This window comes from Mus caroli, unplaced genomic scaffold (assembly GCF_978045245.1).
Source record: "Mus caroli unplaced genomic scaffold, Mus_caroli_1 scaffold_9, whole genome shotgun sequence".
Lineage (NCBI taxonomy): Eukaryota > Metazoa > Chordata > Mammalia > Rodentia > Muridae > Mus > Mus caroli.
Genome location: NW_028227264.1, coordinates 90,377,292 through 90,403,043, shown reverse-complemented (window position 1 = coordinate 90,403,043; position 25,752 = coordinate 90,377,292). Strand labels below are relative to the sequence as shown.

The 25,752-nt window shown below is 42.8% G+C and overlaps 1 protein-coding gene across 10 annotated transcripts in view; it reads right to left on the bottom strand.

Annotated features, from left to right (window-relative positions):
• Anks1b (ankyrin repeat and sterile alpha motif domain containing 1B) overlaps window positions 1–25,752 on the bottom strand; it is a 1,085,844-nt gene that overhangs the window by 27,215 nt on the left and 1,032,877 nt on the right. For all 10 annotated transcript variants that reach the window (XM_085843084.1, XM_085843086.1, XM_085843085.1 and 7 more), the window contains 3 exons: window positions 24,078–24,206; window positions 21,952–22,023; window positions 4,137–4,223 (listed from right to left, as the gene is read on the bottom strand). In XM_085843084.1, coding sequence (XP_085699210.1) covers window positions 4,137–4,223; window positions 21,952–22,023; window positions 24,078–24,206 — 288 coding nt within the window. The remainder of the gene's footprint in view (window positions 1–4,136; window positions 4,224–21,951; window positions 22,024–24,077; window positions 24,207–25,752) is intronic.

Genomic DNA, 25,752 nt, shown 5'->3' with positions numbered 1-25,752 from the left:
ATCTACTCTCATTTAGGTAGGGTTTGACAACTTTATGCCTTTCAACTTCTGCCTGACTGCCACCTCTCATCATGTAGAAAAAGAGGTACAGATGCCTCTGGCCTGGTGGGTGTGGAATTAAACTGTTTGGTCCAGCTACTTCAGATGACAATTCGAAGAAAGGCATGAGATTCCAAAGGGATGCAGCCTAGGAATGTGCCCCTCCCCACACCCTTCATCTTTACCCTAGAACAGAGAGCTTCTCTTGACCATTTCCTTAGGCTAGACTCTTGCATCAAGGGACAGAAATGTTTCCCCAAGAGAAGGACCAGGATGCAGGCAGTGCTCTGAGAGAACAGGAAATGTCCATGAACAGGTGTCCCATGCTGAAGACCACACTGTACACCCACTCTGGTCTCACGGGACTCCTAGCTGCTTCTGAGAAGTGTGTACTTTGAAAAAGAGTGAGCACTTACTGCCATGTTTGAAACTGGCATTCAAAGGAAAAAAATCACAAACTAAAGTGAAAAAGACTCTAATATTCTTTCTAGTGCCATGGTAGGGAAGGCTGAGGGGGAAAAAGCTGGGGAGAGTAAAGGTGATCCAGCCCTATGTCATTCCTGGATGTCTGAACCGGGGTCACCTCTTGGAAGACCCTGCTAATTTCAAGAAAGGTCAATAAACAAACAGCTGGAGTCCTTGTGGCCAGGTCCCTGCAGGGGGTGACTCTGGGCTGCTGATCTATGGAAGCAGATGTAATTTCTCTAAAACATTTTAGGACGAAATCTATTCCAAGCTTCATTTCAAATGCAAGGTCTCTTTTGCTTCTTCCATCTTAAATCAGGCGTAGTGATTAGTTTCCTAAGTTGCTAGGCAATGCATCTATGTGTCTATAACTAGTCATCTGGCCCTTCCCCATGAACTCAGAGCTACTTTATTGACTAGAAAAGACACAGTTCATTGGAGGGCTCTTCTTTTGCATTCCCTAATAGGGGCTAATAGGAAAGGAAGGGTAATTAACATATAATTAATTACCCATTGTTCCTTAAACTAATTGGGTGAAGGTAGCTGTGGAGTAATAGAAGAAGTATTAGGTTAGGCAGCAGAAAAATCCATGACAAACAGGCTGTGTCTTTGGGCAGACATTGGCCAAAGGACATGGACCTTCGGGTGTCTGTGTGGATTAGACAACCCTGCCCATCATACCAGTGGAAGGCAGAGGAACACATGGTAAAGAGTCAAGTACACTAGAAGCACACTAATGTATGTGTGTGTCTTAGCCCAGGCTCCATGGCCACTAGCACCTGAAATGATGAATTCCTTACATCTACTTCTATCAACAAGTCCTTCAGAACAATGTGGCCCACCAAGGCCATACGTCCCAGTGGGGGACAATCCAAGGGATATAGAAAGCAGCAAGTGAGTTCACCTTTTCTCCCTTCTGGCACATTCTTCAAGCCTTCTGATGCTGGCCCTCAGCCTCGCTCATGCTCTTCAGATCTCAGTGGAGCCTTAGACTTGTTTGTTTTTTTTTTTTTCTGTCTCTTTGACCAATCTCTACTTCAGTTTCTCACACCACAACTATAAGACTATCCCCTTGAGACACCCAGTCTCCTCCAACATTGTCATGTTGAAGAGGAGCAGTGTCACACAGCCAGGCGAAGTAAATGTCCTCCAGCTCTTTAGAGAGCCAGGTATGTGCTGTGGTAGTTGTAGACACCTTGTTACCACTACCACCAGACACACTGTGCTTTTCCTCCTGAACCTGAAAGTTGGTTACAGGTTACAGTGCAAGGACTTGAAAGATATTCAAGATGTCTTTGTTCAGGGTCTTTATTTACACAAAATTATCTTTTGCACACTTACTTTTCTGTGCTGATGCTTTCAAGGAGGTTGGCAAGGAGTCTACACAGTCACTGGTGACTGAGTCAGAAGTTTCTCAAGAGGTATCGAGTTTATAGACCTTTATGTGTCTGTCTGCAGATGGTAAGCAGACCCAGCTAAGCATCCCTCACTGTTCCGATGGTGGAGGTCTGGTCAAAGAGGATGTAATAAATGCATACTCAGGTGGGTTATGACACTACTGAATGACAGACATGACCCTTTAGGCTATAGTAACTTCCAAGAGCAAAGGGCTCATGCTCAGAAATGGTCAGAGAATCCAATTCAGCTCAGAGAGTGCCAAATTCAACATTGCTCTTCACATTCTTCAGATTCAATAGGGGGAGGGAGTTGCTTTAGATTTTAGGGTGGTGTGTGTGTGTGTGGTATTGGGAGAAGGTCCAAGTGCCAAAGCCTTCTATGGTGGTTCGAATATGCTTGGCCCAGGGAGTAGCACTACTAGGAGGTGTGGCCTTGTTGGAGGAAACGTGTCACTGTGGGGATGGGCTTTGAAACCCTCCTCCTAACCACATGGGAGCCAATCTTCTCCTGTCTGCCTTTGAATCAAGATGTAGAACTTCCAGCTCTTCTAGCCACATGTCTGCCTGGATGCTGCCATGCTCCTTCCTTGAGAATAATGGATTGAACCTCTGAACCTGTAAGCCAGCCCCAATTAAATGTTGTCCTTATAAGAGTTGCTTTAGTCATGGTGTCTGTTCACAGCAATGGAAACCCTAACTAAGATATCTTTCTTTCACACTGGATAGACTAAGTAGCAATGATACCACCAATGAACATTCCAACCGAACTCTTCAAACAAGTCTGATTTAAGGATAAGGCAATTTTAAGTACCAGAAACTAAATTCTCCAAGAAATAGAAAAGCCAATCAAGGGTTGTTCTGATTTGAGTCTCTGCAACTGTAATCTGACATAATAACAGCCAACGGCATACTGCACAGCTGAGCCATCATTAAAGATAATGCACTTAATATTACTTTGATTACTGTCAGTCATCATGATAATGCTGTGTTACAGGCTTTCTACCTCAGTTCTAGAATCTTCCCCCAAACTGGGAAGTTTTTTTATAGCATATCTGGGGGGCACTTGGGCTTATCCGACTGCCAATGCAACATTTTTATAGAAAAGTGGTCAGGAAACTTTCTAAAGGGCTGGTCCAGATGCTTACAGTTACAGACGTAAAAGGGTCATCGTCCCTGGGACGTGTCCCTGATGTTGCAATCTAGTTGCTCTGGCTCCCTGTTCCCCACTGCTGAAGTTGACTTGTTTCATGACTCTCCATTCCACTTCTTCCAAATGGAGTGTGTTTGGGGGCAAGACCAGGGTGACTGATGCAGAAAACAAGCACTACTTACTTGTTTGGTCATCACCTCATCTCTCTCTTTATCGACTGAAAGGGCAGGAGAGTAAAACCCTCCAACAGACCTTTAGGGGTTTGTGAGAAGCCAGTCAGCTTTTATGACTGTGACAGTGGCCACACCTTAAGCTTTCTAGGTTACCACTAGGATTCTGTGGTCTTGGCTCAGAAGGGAATTGCTAAGATGATTTGAAGGCAAACACAACCCACTTGGCCACATTTGACCTCAGAGCTGCCAAGCGTTCCCACTGTGAGCGCAAGGACACAGCATGTCCTCAGCTGCTTCCCTGATTGAGTTTGTTAGGAAAACAAACAGTAGCAACTCTCTTCATTGCAGTCGCTGGGGATGAAAGGCGGTTATAGAATACGAAATGTCAGGGTGTGCTCCTTACATATACCAGGTATTCACGACCTATCCTGAAAGAGGGGACAACCACTTCCTGGCTTTTTTGGCTAAGATCAAGTGTCGTTTCCAAAGGCAAGAACTTACATATAATACTTATTTATTTTAAAGAACAACACAAAGACCAACCTCCTCGCCCTTCATCTATTCTCATCTATTCTCATTCTTCTGGTGAAGGAATGACTCTGTGCCTTTAATGAGTGATTTGCTGCTGTTGTCTCAGTGTCCTCTAGCTCCAAAGGGACATGAGTGTTAAGTGGTCCCTGTCTACTAGAGAGGACATTGTGAAATGTAAGCACAAAACATGTATGACAATCCTAGATTAAGATCCCAAATGAACCATGCCTTTCTCTGTGGGTATTTGCAGCCATGGCATGAGCAGGAAGCAGGAAGGTGGGGGGAGCGGGGAGAGTGACAAAATGGGCCACGCCAGGATTTTATGTTCCCTACTTCAGGACTATGTCTGCAACTTGGACCAAAGAGAGGTTGGGCACCTACCTTATTTGCCGCATCAATAAATTTTACTCCTTTATATGAGACGGAAAGGATGATAGTGGGGACTTTCTTCATTTGCTCTGTAGACTTCTGAAATTAAATTTAGAATGCTGTTAGAACAGTGTGCTGTTGCGTGGCAACTGAAGCACATTGGGTTTTTTTTTTCCTCTTGAAAGATAAAAATGAACTGATGCTAACACACACACACACACACACACACACACACACACACACCACACTATCAGATTTAAATGGCTGTCTCTCTTGCCATTAGCTAGGCCTTGGGCTTATAAAGTATCTGTTGACCCTACTACTTCTTATGGTACAAGGGCACTCCTTTCCCTTGACATCAGCAGGAGGTCAGTGAACTCTGTCCATTTCCTTGAGAAGACTTAAGCCACACCATTTGACACCAACGATGCCATTGGTGCATTTCAACAGCAACAAAATATATGGTGCCGCTGATCCTTCCTCCTCCACACTTTCATTCTTCAAGGCACAGGGAATGTTCAGATGTGGACTCAGAACAGGGATTTAAAATACACCCCTGCGAGTTTTTTCCTTGATCCTGGCCAAATCCCAGAAGTGGATATAACATTCATAGCCGCATCACACAGGACCACACAAGACTTCATTCTGCTCCATCACAGCTAAGACTTCCAGGAGCCGACCTTGTTCAGAGTCACAGGAAAAAAAAAAAGCTAGACCATAGACAGGCCAGGCAAGTGACTTCATCCTCGGCTATATTCCTGCAGACTGAGCCCTCTCTTGGGACGGATGTTCCCTCTGGCTTCACATGTGGGGTTGGCAGCTTCTGCCATTTATGCAGCTGCACAAGGATTCTGTGAAATCTACTCTGTGACTTTCTTGCCTATGTCACCAGTCACCAACAGTCTTGCTTACTCCATATTCCTCCATGAATACACCCTCAATCATCACATTAAACACAGAGACAGACTTACCTGACAGTTAGCCTGATGGATTTTCCACACAAGCCAGGTGGGAACAGAATGGGAGAGAAAACACAAGAGCGGGGGTGAGCAAGAAAAGTAACCATCTCAATAGTTCACCGACAGTGGGAGTTTAAAACGTAAAGGGAGCAGAAAGAGAGCAGGTTTCATGGACGGAGGCAGATCCCGTGAGACCGTTACTTCAGAAACTGCTGCAAGCTTTCGATGGCCCTGCCTCGGTTTCTCTTTCTCTGTTATCTCAACTTCTGGTTCACAGAGCTGCAGAGCCTTAGGACTGACGTGCAAGGAAGGTCCACTTTGAGCCTTAGACAGCCAGCCGTCTACTTCGGGGCACTCGGGGAAAGACGGGAACTTTTAAAGTTAATGTATGCCACTCACTATTCCATTAAAAAAAAAAATTCTGGCCGGGCGTGGTGGCGCACGCCTTTAATCCCAGCACTGGGGAGGCAGAGGCAGGCGGATTTCTGAGTTCGAGGCCAGCCTGGTCTACAAAGTGAGTGCCAGGACAGCCAGGGCTACACAGAGAAACCCTGACTCGAAAAAAACAAAAACAAAAACAAAAACAAAAACAAAAAAAAAAAGTAGTCATAAAAAAAAATTCTGAAATGTGATCAGAATTAAGTAAGGTTTTTAGTGGGGGTGATTGAAACTCACTGGATTCGGTGGTTGTGACTATTGCATCTCTTGCTTGACCCCTGGAAGAGGTCTTTTACATTGTCCTAATTGTCCTGACACAGCATCTTTTGTGAGAGTTGCTGTATCTGTTTCAGAGATGAAGGAATTTACTAAGAACATTATTTGAAATGTATTGTTCCCAGGCAATAGAGAAAGAGACTCTCTTGAAGTGATTTTTAACTAGTTTTAAAATTACCTAGACTTGCCAATTTTCTTTTGCAACTGCCAGAAAACAAGTCATTCTAGAAAAATGGAAGATAACATAATATGCTTTCATGTTCTGAATGTTTTTCCTAACTACTTCTGGAAAATGTGCGGGACAAATCAAAGGCAAGGCTAGATGACGACGGCTCATGCTGTTTGCTGGTGGTAAAGCAAAGCAGTGGCTGAATTCATGAATTGAGAAGGCTAGGGCAGAACAGGCAATCATTCTGTTGACTGAAGTGAGTGTGAAGAACTCTTAGTAAAGCATCACAATGGATTTCAGCTAGTCATCTCTCTCATCTCTTGCCATGAGTATTTTTTTTTTTTCCTGGCCAGACCTATTTGTAACCTAAAACAATATATGGCTACATTAAGATGAAAATACCAGTATTTTATTTAGTATTAAGAAAGAGCTATTTGTTATTTGTTCAATAGTCTGGGGTTATTTTGGGCAGTCCACTCCGCTACTCAATGGAAAAGCTCAGAGTCCATTTCAGGGATGTGAAACTGGGAGTGAATGTCACTGCTTGAATTGGACACCTAAGTGATTGTCCTGCTGAGGAGGATCCAAATGGGAATCAGGGTGGGGCAAGATGCCTCCTGGGAGGGAGGAAGGGCAGGGCAGCATAGGAGTGCATCTCCGCTCACATAGCACACATTTCAAGTTGGGCATAAGGTATGGCTACAAGGCTGACACATGCAGCAATGGCGATGGGGACAGAATACTTTTAGAATAGCAAACATGGAAAGGTTTACCTTCAATTAAAGGGTAAGGCAGCTATTACTAAAGTTATTCATTCATCAAGCCTGATTACCTGCACTGTGCTGGCTCTGGAGGGATAGGTATCTGAGTGGCAAAAAGAAGATAAAGTGGGGTTGTTCTAAGAGCAAAGTCAGGTACACATGTAAATGAGAACTTTATGGTGGTTTAGGTAACTGTTCAGAAAGGAGGGTAATATAGTAGATTTGGAAGGTGGGACTTCCTGGCTAAGATCAGACCCATCAGATGCTGTTAAGTAGGGAGTGATGTGAGAAAGGTGTACTGAAGACGGAGGGTAAGCGAGGGACCTAAGAAGCTGCTGTAAAATCCGAAGGGCAGACTATATGGATTGCAGGGAAGGAGCCCCACAACCAAGGGTGAAGAGTCGAGAGGCCCTCTGTGATGTCATAGCAAATGCAGGAGTGTGAGGGTGTCACAGATGAAGCAGCCATTAGCAGAGACAGTAATGCAAGAGGGAGCATGTTTTTGCAAAGACACACAGAGATGCCTTTACACGGTCAGCATGGTAATCGGGAAGAAACGAGAGACAAAACTCAGATGTTGGAAGTGTGACTATATGGGGATAGAAGCAGATGGGGTGCCTTAGGGTGTGGTAAGGGTTAAAAAGGACCATGCCCTCAGGGGAATATGAATCCCAACACCCTCCTTTTTTAGGACAGGGTTTCACTGTACAGTCCAGGCTGCCTTTAAACTAGTTATCCTCCTGCCTCGGCCTTCTGAGTGCTAAGTATACAGATATGGGCTACCACATCTGATTGGAAGATACATTCCCTTTTTTGAGACAGGTCTCACTATGCAGCCCTGGCTCACCTGGAACTCAGAGATTACCTGCCTCTGCCCCCCACCCCCAGGTGCTGGGACTAAAAGCATGCAACACCCTGCCAGGCAAAAGATGAAAAATTTTTTGACCAGGTTTCTCTGTGTAGCCCTGGCTACCCTGGAACTCTCTCTTTGTAGACCAGGCTGGCCTCAGAAATCTACCTGCCTCTGTCTCTCAAGTGCTGGGATTAAAGGTCTGTGCCACCACTGCCTGGCTAGATTATTAGTCTTTTATTATCACAAGAAAAATGGTATTTGGATGAGTAGAGATGCTGCGTTTCTAAAATCTGCAGTTAGTTCTTAGTTTAGATGGCCCTGTTCCACCAAGCAGAGCTGAGTCATAATTTCATATCTGGAACACTGTTCCTAAGAAGTAACTGAGCACTGTCAGATTTTTTTTTTAAAGGGGAGTTTAAGATTTATCAAGAAAAAGAAGTAATGATCTTTTCCCTTTCCTGTTTGTGTGGGTGTGTGTTCCTATATGCATATGTGTTCCTGTGTGCACCTGCACACGTATAGAGACCAGAAAACAACTTCATGGTTGTCATTTTGAGAGGTCCATTCAGACAGGATCTCTCACTGGCCTTGAACAAGATGATCAGTCTAGTCTACCTGGCTAGTTAGTGAACCCCAGGGATCCCCAGGGATCAACATAGGCGCAGTACTTACTGCAAATATTTCCATTGGTGGATACAAAACACGTACCCATGGAGACAGCCGACCAGCTGTCCCACCTCCATCTCTGTCTCTGTCTCATCGGTGTAGCTCAGGCTAGCCCTGAGCTCCTGATCCTCCCTCAGCCTTCTGAGCCTTGGGGTTAGAAGTCATATCTCATTTTTTGGTTCCTTCTGAGTGCATGGACCCACTGAGCTCAGAACATGCTTTTCCTGGGTGTGAATGAGTGCAGAGAGGCTTATGGGGGTGGGGTGGAGGCATTCAGTTGTTTGACATCAGGCTAGGCGAGAGTGAGGCTTGTGTTTAATCATTTGTGCATCAGCAGTGCAGGAGGGGGGAAAAGAAGAGTAAGACAGACTCAGTAAGCCTTCCTCCCCTCCTTCTTTTCCTTTTTTCCCTTCCTTCCTCTCATGTGTATGTGTGTATGTATGTGCATATGTTTGAATGTATGCATGCATGCATGCATGTGGTATTTGTTTATGTGTATGTTTTTGTGGGTATATGTGTCTGTATATGGTATGTGTGTATATATATGTGTGTGTTTTTGTGTGTATGTATGCGTATGTATATTCATATGTGGTATGTGTGTTTGTGTATGTGTGTGTGTGGTATGTGTGTATATGTGTATATATGTATGTATGCATGAATGTATGTATATGTGTGTATATTTTGTGTGTATGTTTGTATGTGTGCATGTATTTATGTATATGTGTGCATATATGGTATGTGTATATGTGTTTGTGTGTGTATGTGTGTATATGATATGCAGGTGCACTGACCCATTTGTACATGGGTGGAGGCCAAATATTAGCACCAGGTGTCTCACTCTGCTGTTTTTCTCTATTATTTGGAGACAGGTCTCTCACAGAACCTAGAGCTCACTGTTTTGGTTCGATTAACTGATAGTGAGCTTGCACACTCTGTCTGTGTCTGCCTCTCCAGTGCTGGGGTTACAGTATGTGCCTGGCCTTTATGTGGATGCTGGAGACCCAGACTCAGGCCCTCATGCTTGGGCAGCGAGCCCTTTGCCCACTGAGCCACCTCCCTAGCCCTCAACTTTCTTTCTTACAATACCCTGGTTACTTACAGCATATCTGAAGCACAGGCTGGGGAAGAGATTTCCATGGCTACCCTGAGAATACTTTCTAATTAGACTTTCAGTCCTGGATCATAACTATTTTGCCATCTAATATTCTCTGTAGTTAGTTGCAAAGCCTAACGATGATATTCAGTTTCCCAGGTATATGTAAATAAGCTCTAACAGTACTATTTTGAGGCCTTCAGTGACTTTCAAATGGTTGAAAACTATAGGATGTAGAATCAGGCTTTATGCAGCAAACTAGCTAGGTTATGGGGAGGGTAAGGTATGGAAAGCAGACCTTGGAATACATATTCAAAAATAACCCTCGCCCTGTAAAACTTAGTGCCAAGATTGTTTTCTGAGGCAAGACTTTTTGGGCCTCCAATGCTGACACGTCTGTTTCTTTACCTTGTATGAATGCTTGGAATTTCATGGGGTCTTTCTGCTTCCCTGGAAGAGTCTAGAGGACCACCCACAGCTGTTTTGACTCCTTCCTCTGTAACCATTGGTAGACAGCCTCGTGTTTAAACCTAAGGAGTTGCCGTGTTTTTTTAAGGTCAGAAGTAGATGATATGGTCATTTCATAGGGTACTCTCCTGGCTGGTGAAGCCAAAGGCTGAGCACAGCACAGGGCTGGGGGTGTAGAGAACCTTTATGGGAGCCGTGGTACCCCAAGCCAGAGAAGATGTGATGTGAGGTTATCAAGAGGCTCCGGGGGTAGTTCTTTGGTGATGGGTGATTTTGCAGCCTCAAGGAGAAGGGCTAGGGTTGCATTTCTGCAACTTCACCCTGGTTCCCATCACCGGTACCAGGAAAGGTAGGAAGGAACTCTTAGGAGGTTAGAATGATTCCTGGTGGCAGCTGGGACTTCCCCCCCACCCCCCTCTGTATTTCTTTAAAAAATAGTTTAGGCTTTCAAGTGTCACTAATGAGTGCCTCATTTGGCTGAGAAATGTGGCCACTTTTGTGGCCCCAAGAACTCTGCCCCAAAGGCTGAGGGAACAGAGAGCACTAACCAAGACTACGTGACTTGAATAGAGTGAGCAGTGGCCATTCCAAATACATCTCCTTGCTTGGAGTGCAAACTGCTAAAGAACTCAGAAATAAAGTCCTGCCCAAATTTAGCATGGCCCAAAGTGATGCCCTTAACTCTGTCCTAGGCCTGGCCAATTTCCAGGCACAATGACATAAGGCATCTACCCAGAACAGCTGACCTACACAGGATCCTCAGTGGAATGCCCAGGGGACCAAGGCAGTGGCTTTCCACCTACAGAGTGTATCTCAATTCTGTGATGGTATCATGAATCCAGTAAATGACTGATTACGGGGACCCACTCCCAGAGGCTCAGCAAAGTGGGCTGGGGCCCGCACACACATTTGCAATTCTAACAAATTTCCAGATGCTGCTGACGCTGCAGGTTTGGGGCCCACACTTTGTAAGTGCGACCGCAGTTGATCAGTTTGATTGAGAGTCACTGTCAGCACTGCTCTGTGACGCTGTGCACGTAAACCGAGCTGCGCGGCACCCTGCGTTCATTCCGAGGAGCTAGTTTATCAACTCGAGTTTGACAAGTGATTTCAAAAAAAAAAAAAAAAAAGTCTGCCATTAGCATTTTGCTACAGCTCTTGGTCTTGAGAGCAATTAGCAAGGATTATTTAATCCTTTCATGGTTTCCAGAGGGCTGTAAGAGCTGAAAACATTCTTCACATGAAATAAAGAGTCCTAAAGAGATACCAGAGTTACAGGCAGAATAGATAGATGTAGGTAAAGACTAGACGGCATGCTGAAGATGCTTGGCTTCTCACGAGGTCCCCAGTGACAGGAAGGGGCGCGTCAAAGACAGCAAGCACCGGAGGCTGAAAGCCACCAGTGGTCACGGTCCCTCACTGCTTGTGAGTTTTTAGAAGGCAGTTTGGCACTAGTTCTGAAAAATTTCGAAATGGGTATGCCCTTTGCCATTTAGTGGCTTATTCTAGGGACATAATCAGGACTTGCCAAAGAACCTGCTTATAATTTTTTTTTTTAAATTGGAACTGGACACAACAGCCCAGGGAACTGGCTGAAAGATTGTTTTAACTCTGGATTGGAATATTGTAATCAACCACCAGAAATAGTACTGAGGATGAAGAGTTTCTGAAATACTTAAAAAAAAAAGTTTCCCAAATATAACTGTGGTTTAAAATAGACCGTAACACAACAGGTACAGAACATTCCCAGGTTTTAGAGAAGGAGCAATGCCCAGGAGGGCCTAAGGAACGACTCAGAGGGAGCACGCGTGAACAAGGTGTCAGCAGGAAGGTGCTTACCACTTCTAGGTGGTAAAATTAGTTGTTTTCATTTCTTCCTTCTGCTCTCTGTTTTGGAAGCAGGTAATGAAGAATTATTTTGCAATTCTTTGCAATTAAAAAAATAAGGCTTAAACATTTACGATTTTTTTTAGCTTAAGCCAATTTACTGAGTCTTCATACATGTGTGTGTGTGGGGGGGGGGTATTCATGGTCAGAGGGCAAACTTGGCTGTCCTTCCTCAGATGCTGTCTACCTTGTTTTGGGTTTTTTGAGTTTTTATTTTTTGTGCATGTGGTATATATGTATACACATGTGTACACAAGAGTTACCTTACTCTATTGCTTAACATTTAATTATTATTTTTTCTTTTTTAAGATAAGATCTCTCACTGATGGGCTAAACTGGCTGTCACCATAGCCCTGTATTGAGTCTTTAAATCTATTACTTGTAAAAACAACTTCAGCAGTGTGTATATATGTGTGTGTGTAGTGTGTGTATGCATGTGTATGTATGTTTGAATGTGTGTACGTGAGTGTATTTGTGTGAGTGTATATGTATGGTATGTTTGTGTGTGTGTGTGTGTGTGTGTGTGTGTGTGTGTATGTGTCCATCTGAATTTTCTGATCCACTGAAGTGACCCTTTTTATGCAAGGCTTCCCAGTACAGAGCACAAGAGCCCAGGAAGACAGCCGGGTGCAGTGGCACATGCCTGTAGTCTCTGCTAACAGGAGGCTGACGTAGGAGATCTGAGACTTGGAGCCTAGCTTGAACTTCACAGTAAGATCATGTTTCAACAACAACCAAACCAATCCCAAAACACCTCCTAAAAATGGCATAGGAGGATACACTTGGACTCCTACGTCCACGTCTCCCTAGCTTTGTGGCTAGCTACCCTCTCTACTCAGCTACTTCAATTCTAAAATGGTTAATGCAACATCCTCTTTGTATCATTATGAGGATTACACCAGATAAGTCCGTGTTTAGCGTGTAGTGCCAGTATATTCGGAGATCTTAGAATGTGCCCTTCGCCCAGCACACCAGGCTGCTGTGCTGATATTCTGACAGTAGTAAAATGGATAAACAATGAACATTAAACGTAACAATACATTTGGGTCAAAGAGAACTTAAATTTATCTGAGACGGAGCCTTGAACTTGCTACATAGCTCAGGGTAGCTTTGAATTTTTGCTCCTCCCAAGTGCTGGTGCTGGCCCTATGTGGCCAATGATGTTCATGAAAATAAACATATTTAGAAAGAGACTTTAAGACGAGTGGTGATTAAGGCTAAATAAATAAATAAATAAATAAACCTCTGCATCTTTCAGTGACTGGAAAGCGGCTCATTGGTGGTTGTCAGTTATGTGATAGGCTTAGTCTTCCTAATAAAAAGCCCAGGGGGCCTCAGAAGAAGGTGGGGACCTGATTCCACGATTCCCCCCACCAAAGGTGATGGTGCATAAAGCAAACCTCAGCTGAAATGCTGACAGCAGAACTTAGCCTTTGATATGCTTGCCCCTGCCTGCTTCCTAACTGCAGCTCTCCCTGCAAACATTACAGATGACATTTTCTCTCAGAAGGATCTGTGCAAAGACCGACGAACTTGCTCCATAGCTCAGGGTGGCTTTGAACTTTTGAATCATAGCTTCAGTTTCAGTTCCTTTTAAGGAAGGACACATTCTAATTTTTTTTTTTAAAAAAAAAGCCCTTTCAGCTTCCTCCTGGTGTTGCTTCTTTGAAAGCACTGCAAAGAGCAAAGACAGTGGCAGAGCGCAGACCAAAGCACAGACTACTATCCAGAAATCTACATATTTGAAAAGTCACACGTTAGAGGTCCTTCCAGCTTGAAAGTTTAAAAATTATACAAATTAAGGAGAACAGACCTAATGAGGCCCATGTTGAAAGCACAAAGACTCCAAAATCTTAACACTCTCCGAGAGCCTGCCTATTTCTGACTTTCTTATTCTCTCTTAGCCTCATTAAAAATCAGGCACCAATACCTTCTTGTTCTCCTCTGCCTCTCTGTCTCTCTTCTACTTCTCTAACTCCTCTGTGTTTGTATGTTTTTATCTGTCTGTATGTCTCTCTGTGTCTTTCTGTCTCTGTGTGTGCTTTTTTGTGTGCCTGTGTCTCTCTGTGTGTCTGTCTCTGCCTCTGTCTCTCTGTCACTCTCTCTCTCTTTCTCTCTCTCTCTCTCTGTTTTGTCTGTGTGTCTGTCTGTGTCTTTCTGTTTCTCTCTGTGTATTTTTGTGTGTCTGTGTCTTTCTATCTCTCCCTTTCTCTCTCTGGTGTGTGTGTGTGTGTGTGTACAGCATGTGTGTATGTTGAGGCCAGGGGTTAACGTTAGGTGTCTTCCTCAATTGCTTTCTACCTTATTTTTTTGAGACGGGGTCTCTAACTATAACCCATTGATTCTGCTAGACTGGTAGGCTGGCAAGCTGAGCTCTGGGGGATCGGTCTCTGCCTCCATAGAGCAGGTGTTATAGGCTTGTGCTGCTTTGGCTGGCATTTTCTGTGGGTACTGGGGAAATCTGCCTGAACTAAAGTTCTCATGCTTACAAAACAAGTGCTTTACCAACTGAGCCTATACTCTAGCCTAGCCTCCTTTAATCTCCCTTTAAAGAGCAATTTCCAAGATCACAAACAAACACCTGTGAATAATGCTAACTGCCAACAATGAGATTCTAGAAAGTAAGTTTGCAGAGGGTACTACATTGAATATAATGCCCTACATTTTCTAATGGCATATTTAATCGAATTAGGGAAGTGATAGGAATCTGTATCTTAGTGATGATTAAACTCCAGGTAAAATACAGGGGTGGTGGCACAGATAAGACCAGAGAGGCAAAATTAAATAGAGCTTCACGTTGGCCAGAACTACGTCTTAGCGCATCGACCATTGAAATCTTCAAAATGGGAGTTACACACAACAAACCCCAAATCACACAATGGCCAAAGTAATATAATTAGAGCTCTATAAAATTCAGTCCTGTGTTTGAAAAAGCAACTTCCAATTGATTTAGGGGCAACTGAACCAAGTATACAATTGTAGAGCTACATATGTCATCTTGTAAGGAACCTTTTCTTTTCATTTGTTTTCTCCATTTTAGAAATGGACTTCACAAAGTGGAAATGAAAGTCCAGGATTCCTAAACCTTAGAATACTCTTATATACTATGGGCATAGAGACCCAGTACAATGAAAGGGGTACCAGCCTCAGAGCTGCAGTAGAGGAAAAAAAAAGATTCTAAAGAAAATCTTCCCATGAATTTTACTCAACCATTTGGAGGAAGAAGCCAGCATGTTTGAGATGTGATGGAGGCAGGAACTGTGCATATCTAACAATCACAATAAGGCAGGTGCCACAGAGAAGGGCATGTCACACCATCCCTGCTGTCGAGGGTGAGGGGTAGCACGGGCCCTCCCCCGCTGGCATCTCTCCAGTGTCATGTGAGGAAGGCGGAAAGAAGGCTCTCTTTTATGGGGAACCCTGCCTGAAGGGCATCATATTTAGCACCCTAGAACTAACAATTTCCCTCCAGGGACTGATTAGGAAATGAAGCCCGTGTTTCAGAACATGGATTTAGCTAAACCACTCACACAGAAGGCAGCATGAAATGACTATGTTAAGATTAAAGAGATATCTTTTCTGACTCTCCCCCATGGCGGTAGTATATGTTTTTGTATTTCTAATCTTAAGTGGGAATGTCTGCAAAGCTGTCAGAATACAGGAAATGAGCAGCCTGGTTATTATGAAGAAGCAAAACTATGGCTTAGTACCAAAGCCTGTCAGATGGGCTTTTAGTAAAGAAAATCTAAAAAGACAAAGCAGACATGGCAATTTTGCTCAATAATATCAGGGTTCAAAGCCAGTTCCTACTGATTCTTCTCTACACACACTGAGAACAAAGCGGGACATTATCCAGAGTTTTCATCCAGGGGAAGAAATGTTGTAGTTGTTTAGGAATGTTTATATTTTTACAGCGTCTGTACACTTTCCAAATCATGGGAGCAACCACGAAGAAATGGTAGACACATTGTTGCATATTTATAGAGTCCTAGAACTCTGCTAACAGGAAGGATGACTTCTAATATATACCACAAACTTTACTTAATATTGAACATGAACACTGGCCCTAATTGTGACAAATATATCGTGCCAACACAGGAGTTTCACAAGAAGAGAAGCTGTAAATTCAGCAACTGTAGGGGGAGTGTATGTGAGCACTGTAATTTATGGACCATTTTTCTTTCTGTAAATTTAAAACAGCTCTGAAAACCAGAGAACTGCAGGGTAGAGAAACTATCATGCATGGTAATGGTAGACACAGGCCATGGTCAGTTTGTCCAGATATACGGGGTGTACAGCAGCAAGAGTTTTCACAGTGTCAATATGAGTCCATCAGTTGTAACAAAGGTACCACTTAGCTGTTGATAATGGAGGAGCATGCAAAGATGTTGTTTAGTGGGCTGGCCAGGTTATGTCAACTTGACATAAGCTAGAGTAATTTGACAGGAGGGAACCTCAACTGGGAAAATGTGTCCATAAGATCCATCCATAAGGCATTCTCTTAACTAGTGATTGGTGGGCAAGGGCCCAGCCCATTGTGGGTTGTGTCATCCCTAGGTTGGTAGTCTGGGTTCTATAAGAAAGTAGGCTGAGCAAGCTATGACAAGCAAGCCATTAAGCAGCATTCTTCCATGGCCTCTGCATTAGTTCCTGCCTCCAGGTCTCTGCCCTTTTGTGTTCCTGCCCTGGCTTCCTTCAGTGATCAACTACAATGTGGAAGTATGAACCAAATAAACCGTCTCCTTCCCAGCTTGCTTTTTGTCAAATGTTTCATCGTAGTAATCATAACTCTAATTAAGATAAGTTGGTATCACCATAGTGGGGTATTGCTGTGACAAACCTGACCATGTTGTTTTGGGGAGGATTGTGGAAGGACCTTGGAACTTTGGGCTAGAAAAGCCATTGAGTGTTGAGAGTTCAGTGATCTGTTTGTTTTGTAGAAGCTTGGAAGGAAGATAAGAATGTTGAGAGCAGTGTAGACAATGGAATCCTGGTTTGTGAGATTTCAGAAGGAAGCAAAGACTGAGGCTTTTGTGTGAAGAATCTGGTCAACTGAAGAATTGGCTGTGATTAACTAAGAAGAGGCCAGCATCATTGAGGTGATCTGGGAATTGTTTTCTGGGAGTCAAGAAACAAGCTGTGTTCCAGAGATGGTCAAGGGTTGTACCTCATGTTGGCAGCTGGACTTGGTAGTATATGAGTTACCCAGGTGGTGCTAAGTTTTGAAGGGTGGGAAAGGGGGTCATGAAGAGCAGTTGAGAGGCACCATGTGGTCTGAAGAGACCCCAGGAGAAGCTACTGGTGAAAGTGTAGCACAGTTTTAGAAGACCACACCATTTTTGAGATGTCAGGACCATGGGTTGACTACCAAGAATAGCAGTAGCAGAGTGGTGAAGAGATCCCCAGTCTAGAAGACAATTCGAGTGTGCTGCTGTAGAAGGTAGAGCCAGAAAAGTGACGCAAGCCTTTCAGAGGAGCCCAGAAGATTGTGAATGAGCTCTAGATAATTGCTAGTTACATTTTTGGAGCTTGATTTTGCTTTGCTCAGATTGTGACTGTGCCCTGGTTCTTCTCCCTTCAAGCAAGAAAGGATTTATGTAAATTTTATTGTATAGGAGTTCTCAGTTGAGACTGAATTTTAAGATTTTAAGGACAGTGAGTCTTGAAGTATTTGAATTTTAAAGACAGTGGGACTTTTAAAATTTGGAATAATAACATTATGATAACACATATCATATCACATATGATATATTATATATATTATAATGATAATATTAATGTGTGATCTTGGTGGTGGGAAGAATAAGAAAGAAAAGGTTATGACTTAAAAATGTGTTAGTGTGTCAAGTTGACAAGGGTTCAGTTGTGCTGGCTAGTTTTATGTCAACTTAACACAGTAGTATTATCTGAAAAGAGGGAACCTCAATTGAGAAAATGTATTAATAAGGCATTCTCTTAATTAGATGGGGAGTGCCCAGCCCATTTGGGTGGTGCCATTCCTGGGATGGATTCTATAAGAAAGCAGACTGAGCAAGCCAGGTGAAGCAAACCAGTAAGCAACCCCTCTATGGCATCTGTACCAGCTTTTGCCTCTTGCATCTATTTCTGCCCTGCTTGAGTTCCTGTCCTGGATTCCTTCAATGATGGATGGCAGCAATAGTAACCCTAACTAAGACAGTTTGGGAGCGAGCATACAAGAAGCATTTGTCTCTTCCTTGAATGTCTTTCTGTAAAGCTAAGTGTGCTTTTTAAAAAAAAGTCCATTAAAAACCAACTCTATTAATTAAAGACATCTTAAGATTGTTTGGAAGAGGGAAAAAAAGACAGTTTTACCTGAGCAAACAAAGAAATTATTCCATACTGTATAATAATGTGAAGTAAACTACCATCCAACATGTTAATTTATCGTGACAGGTTTTAAACTGAAATAATACACACAATAAAACACCAGGAAAGAAAGGAAAACTATTTCTATTTCAGACCTTGAGGAGACCTTAGAGATGGATGGATGGGTGGATGGATGGGTTTAAGATGAGGAAATGAACTAGCTGTGAATACCAGATGCTCCCCATGCCTCTGAGAAGTGGAAGTTGTTCAGATTGAAGAATCTGAATTCTTCAATCTAAGCAAGAATGAATGTCCTAAAGTGAGCACTGTGGGAGAAAACCAACCCCTAAGCATGCAACAGGAACGTGGCTGAAAGGTCAGCTTGTGTTAATTTACTAGAGGTTATCCCATATTCCGAGAGGTACCTGCATCCAGATGGTTTAATCTAACCAATGCAGCACTTGAGGATTCCTGAAACACTTTCTTAGAGACATAAAGGGCCCACCTTTCCAGCCATTATAAAATGCAAGACACTAGATACCCCACAGCAAATCTGGGATGTGCCTGAGCCTGGAACTTGCTGGGACAAGTTATTCAACTTCCACTGGCATTTGTGTTCTGATATGGAAGCTGAAGACACAGCACAGACTGAACATTCCTGGTCTAAAAATATAAAACCTAAGGGCACTTAAAATGCTGATACTTTCTGGATGCCAACCCAAAGGCATTCGGAAAATTCTACACCTGACTTTGTGCAATGGGTCACAATAAAAAAAAAAAAGCGACAGTATGCTAAAACACTGCATAAAGTTATCTTTGTGCTTTGATCACAAGGTGCATGTGAAATAAAAAAAAAACCCATAAATACTCATTATGTATATGTAAAGCTATGAGAAGAATTGTAATTCAAGTTACTTCCAGACCCATGAATCTTAGATAAGGGCAGTGCCTACTTCCTGGAATAAATGAAACACTATGCAATTCTCTTGGGCTAGGCATGCAAGGGCTGAGTATTCTCAGCCCCTAATGAACTGACTTCAGGAGAACACAACTGTTTTCTCAGGGTCATTTATCAGGATGCTGGAGGCTGGTGGCAGTTTAAAGACACATCTTAGGTGATGCTTCTACCAGTCCAGGAGAGTCACGTGCTTGCGTGTTGCTCCCTTCCAGGGAATGGTCAGTGTAGTGAACATAAAAGCCAGACCTCAGGCATCTCTGTTAGCAAACAGCGTTTATGAAAACACTTCTCTAAGTTGGTACAGACGGATTCACTTCTTACAGAGAAGGTTTCAGTTCGGCCAAAGTGCATAGTAGCAAGAGGAGAACTTCTTTTTCTTAAACTGAGTTAAGTTTTGGTCTGCAGTGCTTTGGCCAGTACTGTTACTGTACATTGGCTTTCAAGAACACTCATGTCCTAAAGTCTGTCCCCTGGCAAGAACTCAATCATATTGGTACGTGAGGCTAGACAGCCATCAAGGTAACAGCAAAGAAAACAACATCTTTGGCTTCAGACTGAAAATGAACTACAGTTGAAATTCACACCATCTTTAGCCGGTGAAAGTTCTAATTCACACAATACGACAGTCTCAGATAACAGCTCTAATCTGCACTTTCAGCTTGGAAGGAAGGGCTCCAGCCAATGCAACTCGGGCGACTGTATCTAAGACCTGAAATTTATTTAATCAAGATAGCAAATAAGGTTTTGTGACATTCTAGGAAGCAGTGAACTTGCAATTTTCTTGTAAATGATCGAAAATAAACACAAAAGGGAGGCAAACCAGAAAAAAAATGCCCCAAAGGACAGAGAAATGGTTTTTAAATAGGCAGATTTTTTTTTCCCTTAAGTTTCATTTTAGGCCACAGACAAAGTCTTTAACTCGATTATTCTCTGTTGAGACTATTAGATTGGCTTTGCTATTGCTATCAGGATATGATTTTAGATCCATTCAGTTTCGAGAAATTGACTGATCTTCATTCACATCACAAATCTGGTATATCTTAGGGATGCTCCATGCATACTGCCAGGCTGACGATGACTAAAACCCCGCAGTAGGTGCACTCTGGTAATTTAGGTAATAGCATGAATTGAGCGATGCCAAATTCATTTCTTACACAGGCTCCTAGAAATCTCTGAAGTCATCATGAGGCCGGATGGTTGGAAACTTTTCTCTTCTTCTCATTGTTCAGTGGTGAGGCAATTTAGGTCAGATATTTTCTGTTCCAAATACAGGATTCCCAGAATTATAGAACCAGATAATTCTCACAAGGTCATCTGATCTCATGTCATTCTCCAAGGATGAGAACAGAGGCTTTGGAGAACCAGGGGACCCCGTGTTTTTGGAGGGTTCATGCTCTTGAGTCAGACAGACTTAAATTCAGGTCTGGGTTGTCAAGCTATTCTCTCTGTGACCTGGTGTCTTCATTTTAAGTGGGGATTTTAAGTGCGGCAGGACACACTGTCATCAGTCAGCATTAGCAGCTGTTGTTGTAGTGAATAAGAAGACGCCAAGGCAAGAAAGCAGCACTTGGTCATCTAGGATTAAAATGTGTTAGTGCCACATCAAGGGTCAGACTACACTCAAGATCTAGCAATTGTATACCGTTTGATTTCATGGAGATTCAACATATATTTGGTTCCAAATTAACACGAAACACTTTACATCTATCTTTAAAATTGTTTTAGTTCACCAGGTGTGGTGTCCCGTGCCTTTAATCCCAGCACTCAGGAGGCAGGGGCAGCAGGATCTCTGTGAGTTTGCAGGGCAGCCTGGTCTATTTAGCTAGCTCAGGATAGCCAGGACTCTGCTACACAGAGAAACCTTGTCTCAAAAAAAAAAAAATCAAAAGTAAAATAAAACAAAATTGTTTTAGCTCAAGTATATGCTTTTTCATTACTTCTGAAACAGACTATTCACTCACATGAAATTAACGACGATTATGGGGGCAAAAATAAAAGCTAGGACCCGTTCTTTAAGTATCTGAGATTTGACTTTGACTATTTGTCGTATGGAACAGGTCCGTTAGCCTTAAATTGTTAGTATAGCTAGATATTTCAATACTATCCACAGGTTGGCTCTGGAGGAAGCAAGAATGAGAGTCTTAGGAGAGAAAAAGTGTAATGTATTTTGCTTAAAATAAACTCGGGGTCCTAGCAGCCACCGATCATGGGCATTCAGGATTGCATTTCTGTCAATATCCACTGCCCTCCAATGTCTCACGCCATTCAGAGTCAAATTTTCTTCTTACATTTAAAAAAAATTTTTTTTGAAAAGCTTTATTTGTTATTTATATCTAAGCACACTGTAGCTGTCTTCAGACACCAGAAGAGGGTGTCAGATTTCATTAAGGATGGTTTAAAGTTACCATGTGGTTGCTGGGATTTGAACTCAGGACCTTCAGAAGAGCAGTCAGTGCTCTTAACTGCTAAACCATCTCTCTGGCTCCCTTCTTACATTTTAAGAAAAGCAAGAACATCTGGGAAGAATCCGCATAAACAAAGTTAGCTTTACAGAATACCCTCGTGGTACCCTCTGCTTTTGATGGGTTTTGCTGCATTAGAAAAGCCTTTACAGTGAGCATTCTCAGACTGTCAAGTTGGTGCTTAAAACGTTTTCCTGAAATAGACTAAAGATTCCCCTGACTCCAATCTGGAGAGCGATCAGTGTTTGTACAGTTAACTTTCATTCTCTAAAAATAATTAAAAGCAACATGTAATGTGGTCTAAAATATATCAGAGAGACTTTATCATAAACGATTGCCAGATAAACCCAAGCATAAGCACCATCAAAACCAAAACACCTTTTTATGTAACGCCCATGTGATCAACAGACCAACGCATGAAGAAAACAGGGATCTGAAAGGTGGCAATTTGCATGTGCACCCAGTACTTAGTGTTTCAGCTACGAAGATAAAACAGTTTGGCAAACTCACCCGCATCTTTGCACAAGCGTCCTGTGTTGATTCTGTTCCCCTCAACTCTTTTATCAGCATAGAACCTAAATACTAAAACACACACACACAAATTGGAATGACATATTAAAACAGGAGGATAAATATGAGTAATGATTTAAAAACACACTGTAGGCAAGGCTACTGGCTAGGTTTCTTGGCTGTGCATTGCTGATAACTTAAAATCCTTACGGATGCAGAGGATACGAACAAAGTGAGCCATGACTTCAGAAAGCTATGAATTGATCTCCGTAAAAGTTACGGCATTTTTCTAAAGATGTCATCTTTCAAATCATATTTAACTGCAAAATGGGGGTATCTAAAAATGTTTTGCCATTTTGTTTTCTGGAGGCAGCAATGTCTGCAAAAATAAATCATGCCAGTATCAGTGTAATTGCAGGGCTGTGTGCGACAGCTGAGGAGCGAGGCGACGTGGCCCCCATTTAGGCTTACTCTGCAGCATAGGTAATTAAAGCGGGGCTGTTCTTAGCAGAAGATGCAGTCCTGGACATTTAAAAAAACTTTTACAGCTGTGTGCCCTGTGCTCCATCCATCTGAGAATGTGTGTCATTCTCATTTTATAGGGACAGAGATGACTCCCTAGTGCAGAGTGACACAGGACAGGACAGATGGAGGAGAGGAAAATTGTCCCAGAATCATACGCCACTTTGCTGCTATGTGACCAAATCATGGATTCCTGCTATATATTTCACACTCAGTCTCTAGCTTCTGATTGGGGCAAAGAATTATAAGCAAAATGTCCTTTGTGTCTGTCCTTCTCCCCCCCACCCCATTTAAAAAGATCAATTCATTTGTCAGTTTTTTGAAATTTCAGCTGGCTCTTTTATTTCACCTCTCTTCAGCACCCTTAGAACATCTGAACCATGGTAAGGATTGTGGAAGAGCTTAGAAGACAGTGTCCCCACCCACATGGTGGCACTTGGCTCAGGCATCTTTCCTGAAGACCGGGAGAGTACCGGCCCATGTGAAGGAGGAAGGCTAGGTTGAAGAGGCTTGCCTAAGGCCTTGTGAGAAAGCCTCAGAAGCCAAAGGCTGAACTTTGGAGGCTGCCATTTCAACAGTTTTCGGACAATTGTTGAAAGAAATCCAGGGTTGCAAGATGAACCACAAGGGAGGGAGACAGCAGGGTGAGGTAAGCCCAGCCTGGAAGGAGATAACCGGAAGGTGTCTGCATTGTTAAGGAAAACATCTCAGCCAAATCCTTATTTTTTACTTTTTTTTTTTTTTTGGAAAGTTTGCCCTAATCAAAACATCTCTTTTAAAGAGAGTCAGTTTCTAGTGAGGTTCAGCCATCTTTTTCCTCCCTGTAGTCATGACAACCATCATCCGTTCCAAAGCCTACAGGACTTGTTGAATAATCAGTAATAAGCACCTATTCCCTTCACCCTGGAAGAAGAAAAAGAAAGAAAAACAAAACACCACCAAACCAAACCAAACTAAACCAAACCATACCAGTATTGCAATCCCATCCTTGAGGGCAATGGAGGGAATCTTGCATTTATATAAAGTGGCAGATCTGATGTTCTGAGGTCAGTCAGCAAACATGGCTATCTGCTGCAGGTGTATTCACCTCCCTTTGATGTTACTTTCTGTCTATGGAGCTGTGGGTGGAACCCAGGGCACAGGGAATGCTAGGCAATCATTCTATTTTAAATTGTGCTTTTATCAAGCAGGGTGGCAGAGGTACACTCCTGTAATCCTAGCACTGGGGAGGCAGAGGCAGAGGCAGAGGCAGGTGGATCTCTGAGTTCAGGGCCAGCCTGTTCCACACAGTGAGTTCTAGGACAACCAGGGCTACACAGAAAATAAATAAGTAAATAAACAAATAAATAAATAAGTTGTGTTTTATCACATGGCTTTTAAACTACACACCTTTATACAGAGACATAGATCAAAACTCAGGCTATCGGGACTTCAGGGGTCCCAAAACTCATGTTATCTAGACATTTTCAGGAAGGGAAAATAAGAAAACCCTTCAGAAATGTCAGTGATGGACATTTTGGTACATTTTCAATGAATGCAGACTAACCAGGGAATACATCCTCTGTCCCAACTTGGGCCCCAACACCGAATCTAGGGTAACTTACAAAGGCTTTGTAGTCACATGACTGGAAGATGAGTTTTTCCGGGTGATGCTGCCAGTACTGGACGGGAGTTGAGGCTGTGGCTTCATTAGGAGGTCGCAAGGTGATGGAAGGTTCCCCCCAGTCCCCTGTCTGGAAATGACATTTGTTTTAGAGGCAGCACAAGCAGTAAGCAGGTTCATTCTCTCTAGCTAGCCTGGGTTTACTTAGCACACCTGAGCGGAAAATGCGCAATGCCTTGGAGTGTATTGTGTGCGCATAAATATCGATTATTTTGTTTCTATGTGAATTAGTGAGCATTGTGTTTCCTAAAGCTGAGTATGAAGAAGTCAAAATGATCCTATTTTCAGAATGAAACCCTAGGCTAACTAATTTTAAAAACAAAACATGAACATTTTAGCAATTGATTTACCAATCCGTAATATTTAATATTCTGTTACAACGGAAGAATATCCTTGGGTTGTCTTTTTTTAATTGACTGGAAATTTCAGTTTGAAATGCTTTTGCTTTAGAAAAATCCATACTTTCATTAATTTCAGTTCCCAGGACATTATCATGTACTCTGAAAACTCGTATATCTGGGGAGGAAGGTTTTATAGATAAGATACTAAACAAAATGCTAAAATAAACATTTACTAATGGGCGACAGCTAATTTCCCCTCATCAGAATCCAGCTGCATAGGTGCAGCGTCTCTGTGATGGCCTTGGATGGACTTAGCTGCCTTCTTCAGAATGACAGCAGCCCGCACTCGGGAATGCAGGTCTGCTTGTGTATGGACATGGACATATATGTGAGGCATGTGATATAGGATGCTGTGTCCTATGACATATATACCCACTAAAACTGACCTAAAACAGGGCCTTCTATCATCTTCTTTGTCACTTTCATTTGTTTAATACAAACATTAATAAAGTCAAAACTCTACCCTGGCAGGGCTCTTCTTGACTCTAATCTCATTTATATGTCGTAGCTGGAGTGTTTCTTCCTCTTTTCCTTGCTAAGGATTCTGCTCTCTCAAAATTTGGCTGTTTGTTCTCAAATGGACACAACTAAGACTAACCTATAAAAAGCATCCCCAGAGCTTCTCTATTTTGACTTGGTTGTTCTTCAAGATTTAGGAGAAATTATTTTCCTCAGGTGTTGGAAGCATATAAGAAGTCCTTAACAAGCTCCCAAAACAAATAAAGTTTGGCTGGGGAACTAAGTTTCATGGAGTCCTAGCTAAAAGGCCTGACACACTGTGGGATTTCTGGGGAGAAATTTCAAGGAGTCTATATATGCTCAGATGTTCGTTTTCGGAGCAAAAGGAAGTGTGTAGCTTTCACTAGCTCCCTTGAAAGGCTGTAGAAATCCCAAAGGCTAAGAAGCTAGGGCCTCCAGGAAAGGCTCAGATCTGTGCGTGTCTGGGAGAAGAGGGCCAGCAGCGCCATGCTCTCTGTACACTTTAGAATTCTGTCAGATGGGACAGAGGGAGCTACCAAAGATAGAAAGCAGGAGACAAGGGCCTTGCCTTCTGGATGTTTCTAACTGGCTTTGAGAAAAAAGAAAAAAAAAGTACAAAAATTGTGAGCCCTGTAGAAATGCTCAGGCCTTGTCACAGCTGTGCACCTGGAACATGTCTTCTGTATGTGGGTCACCTGGCATCACAGGTGAGCCTGGCTAGCACTGTGTCCAGCC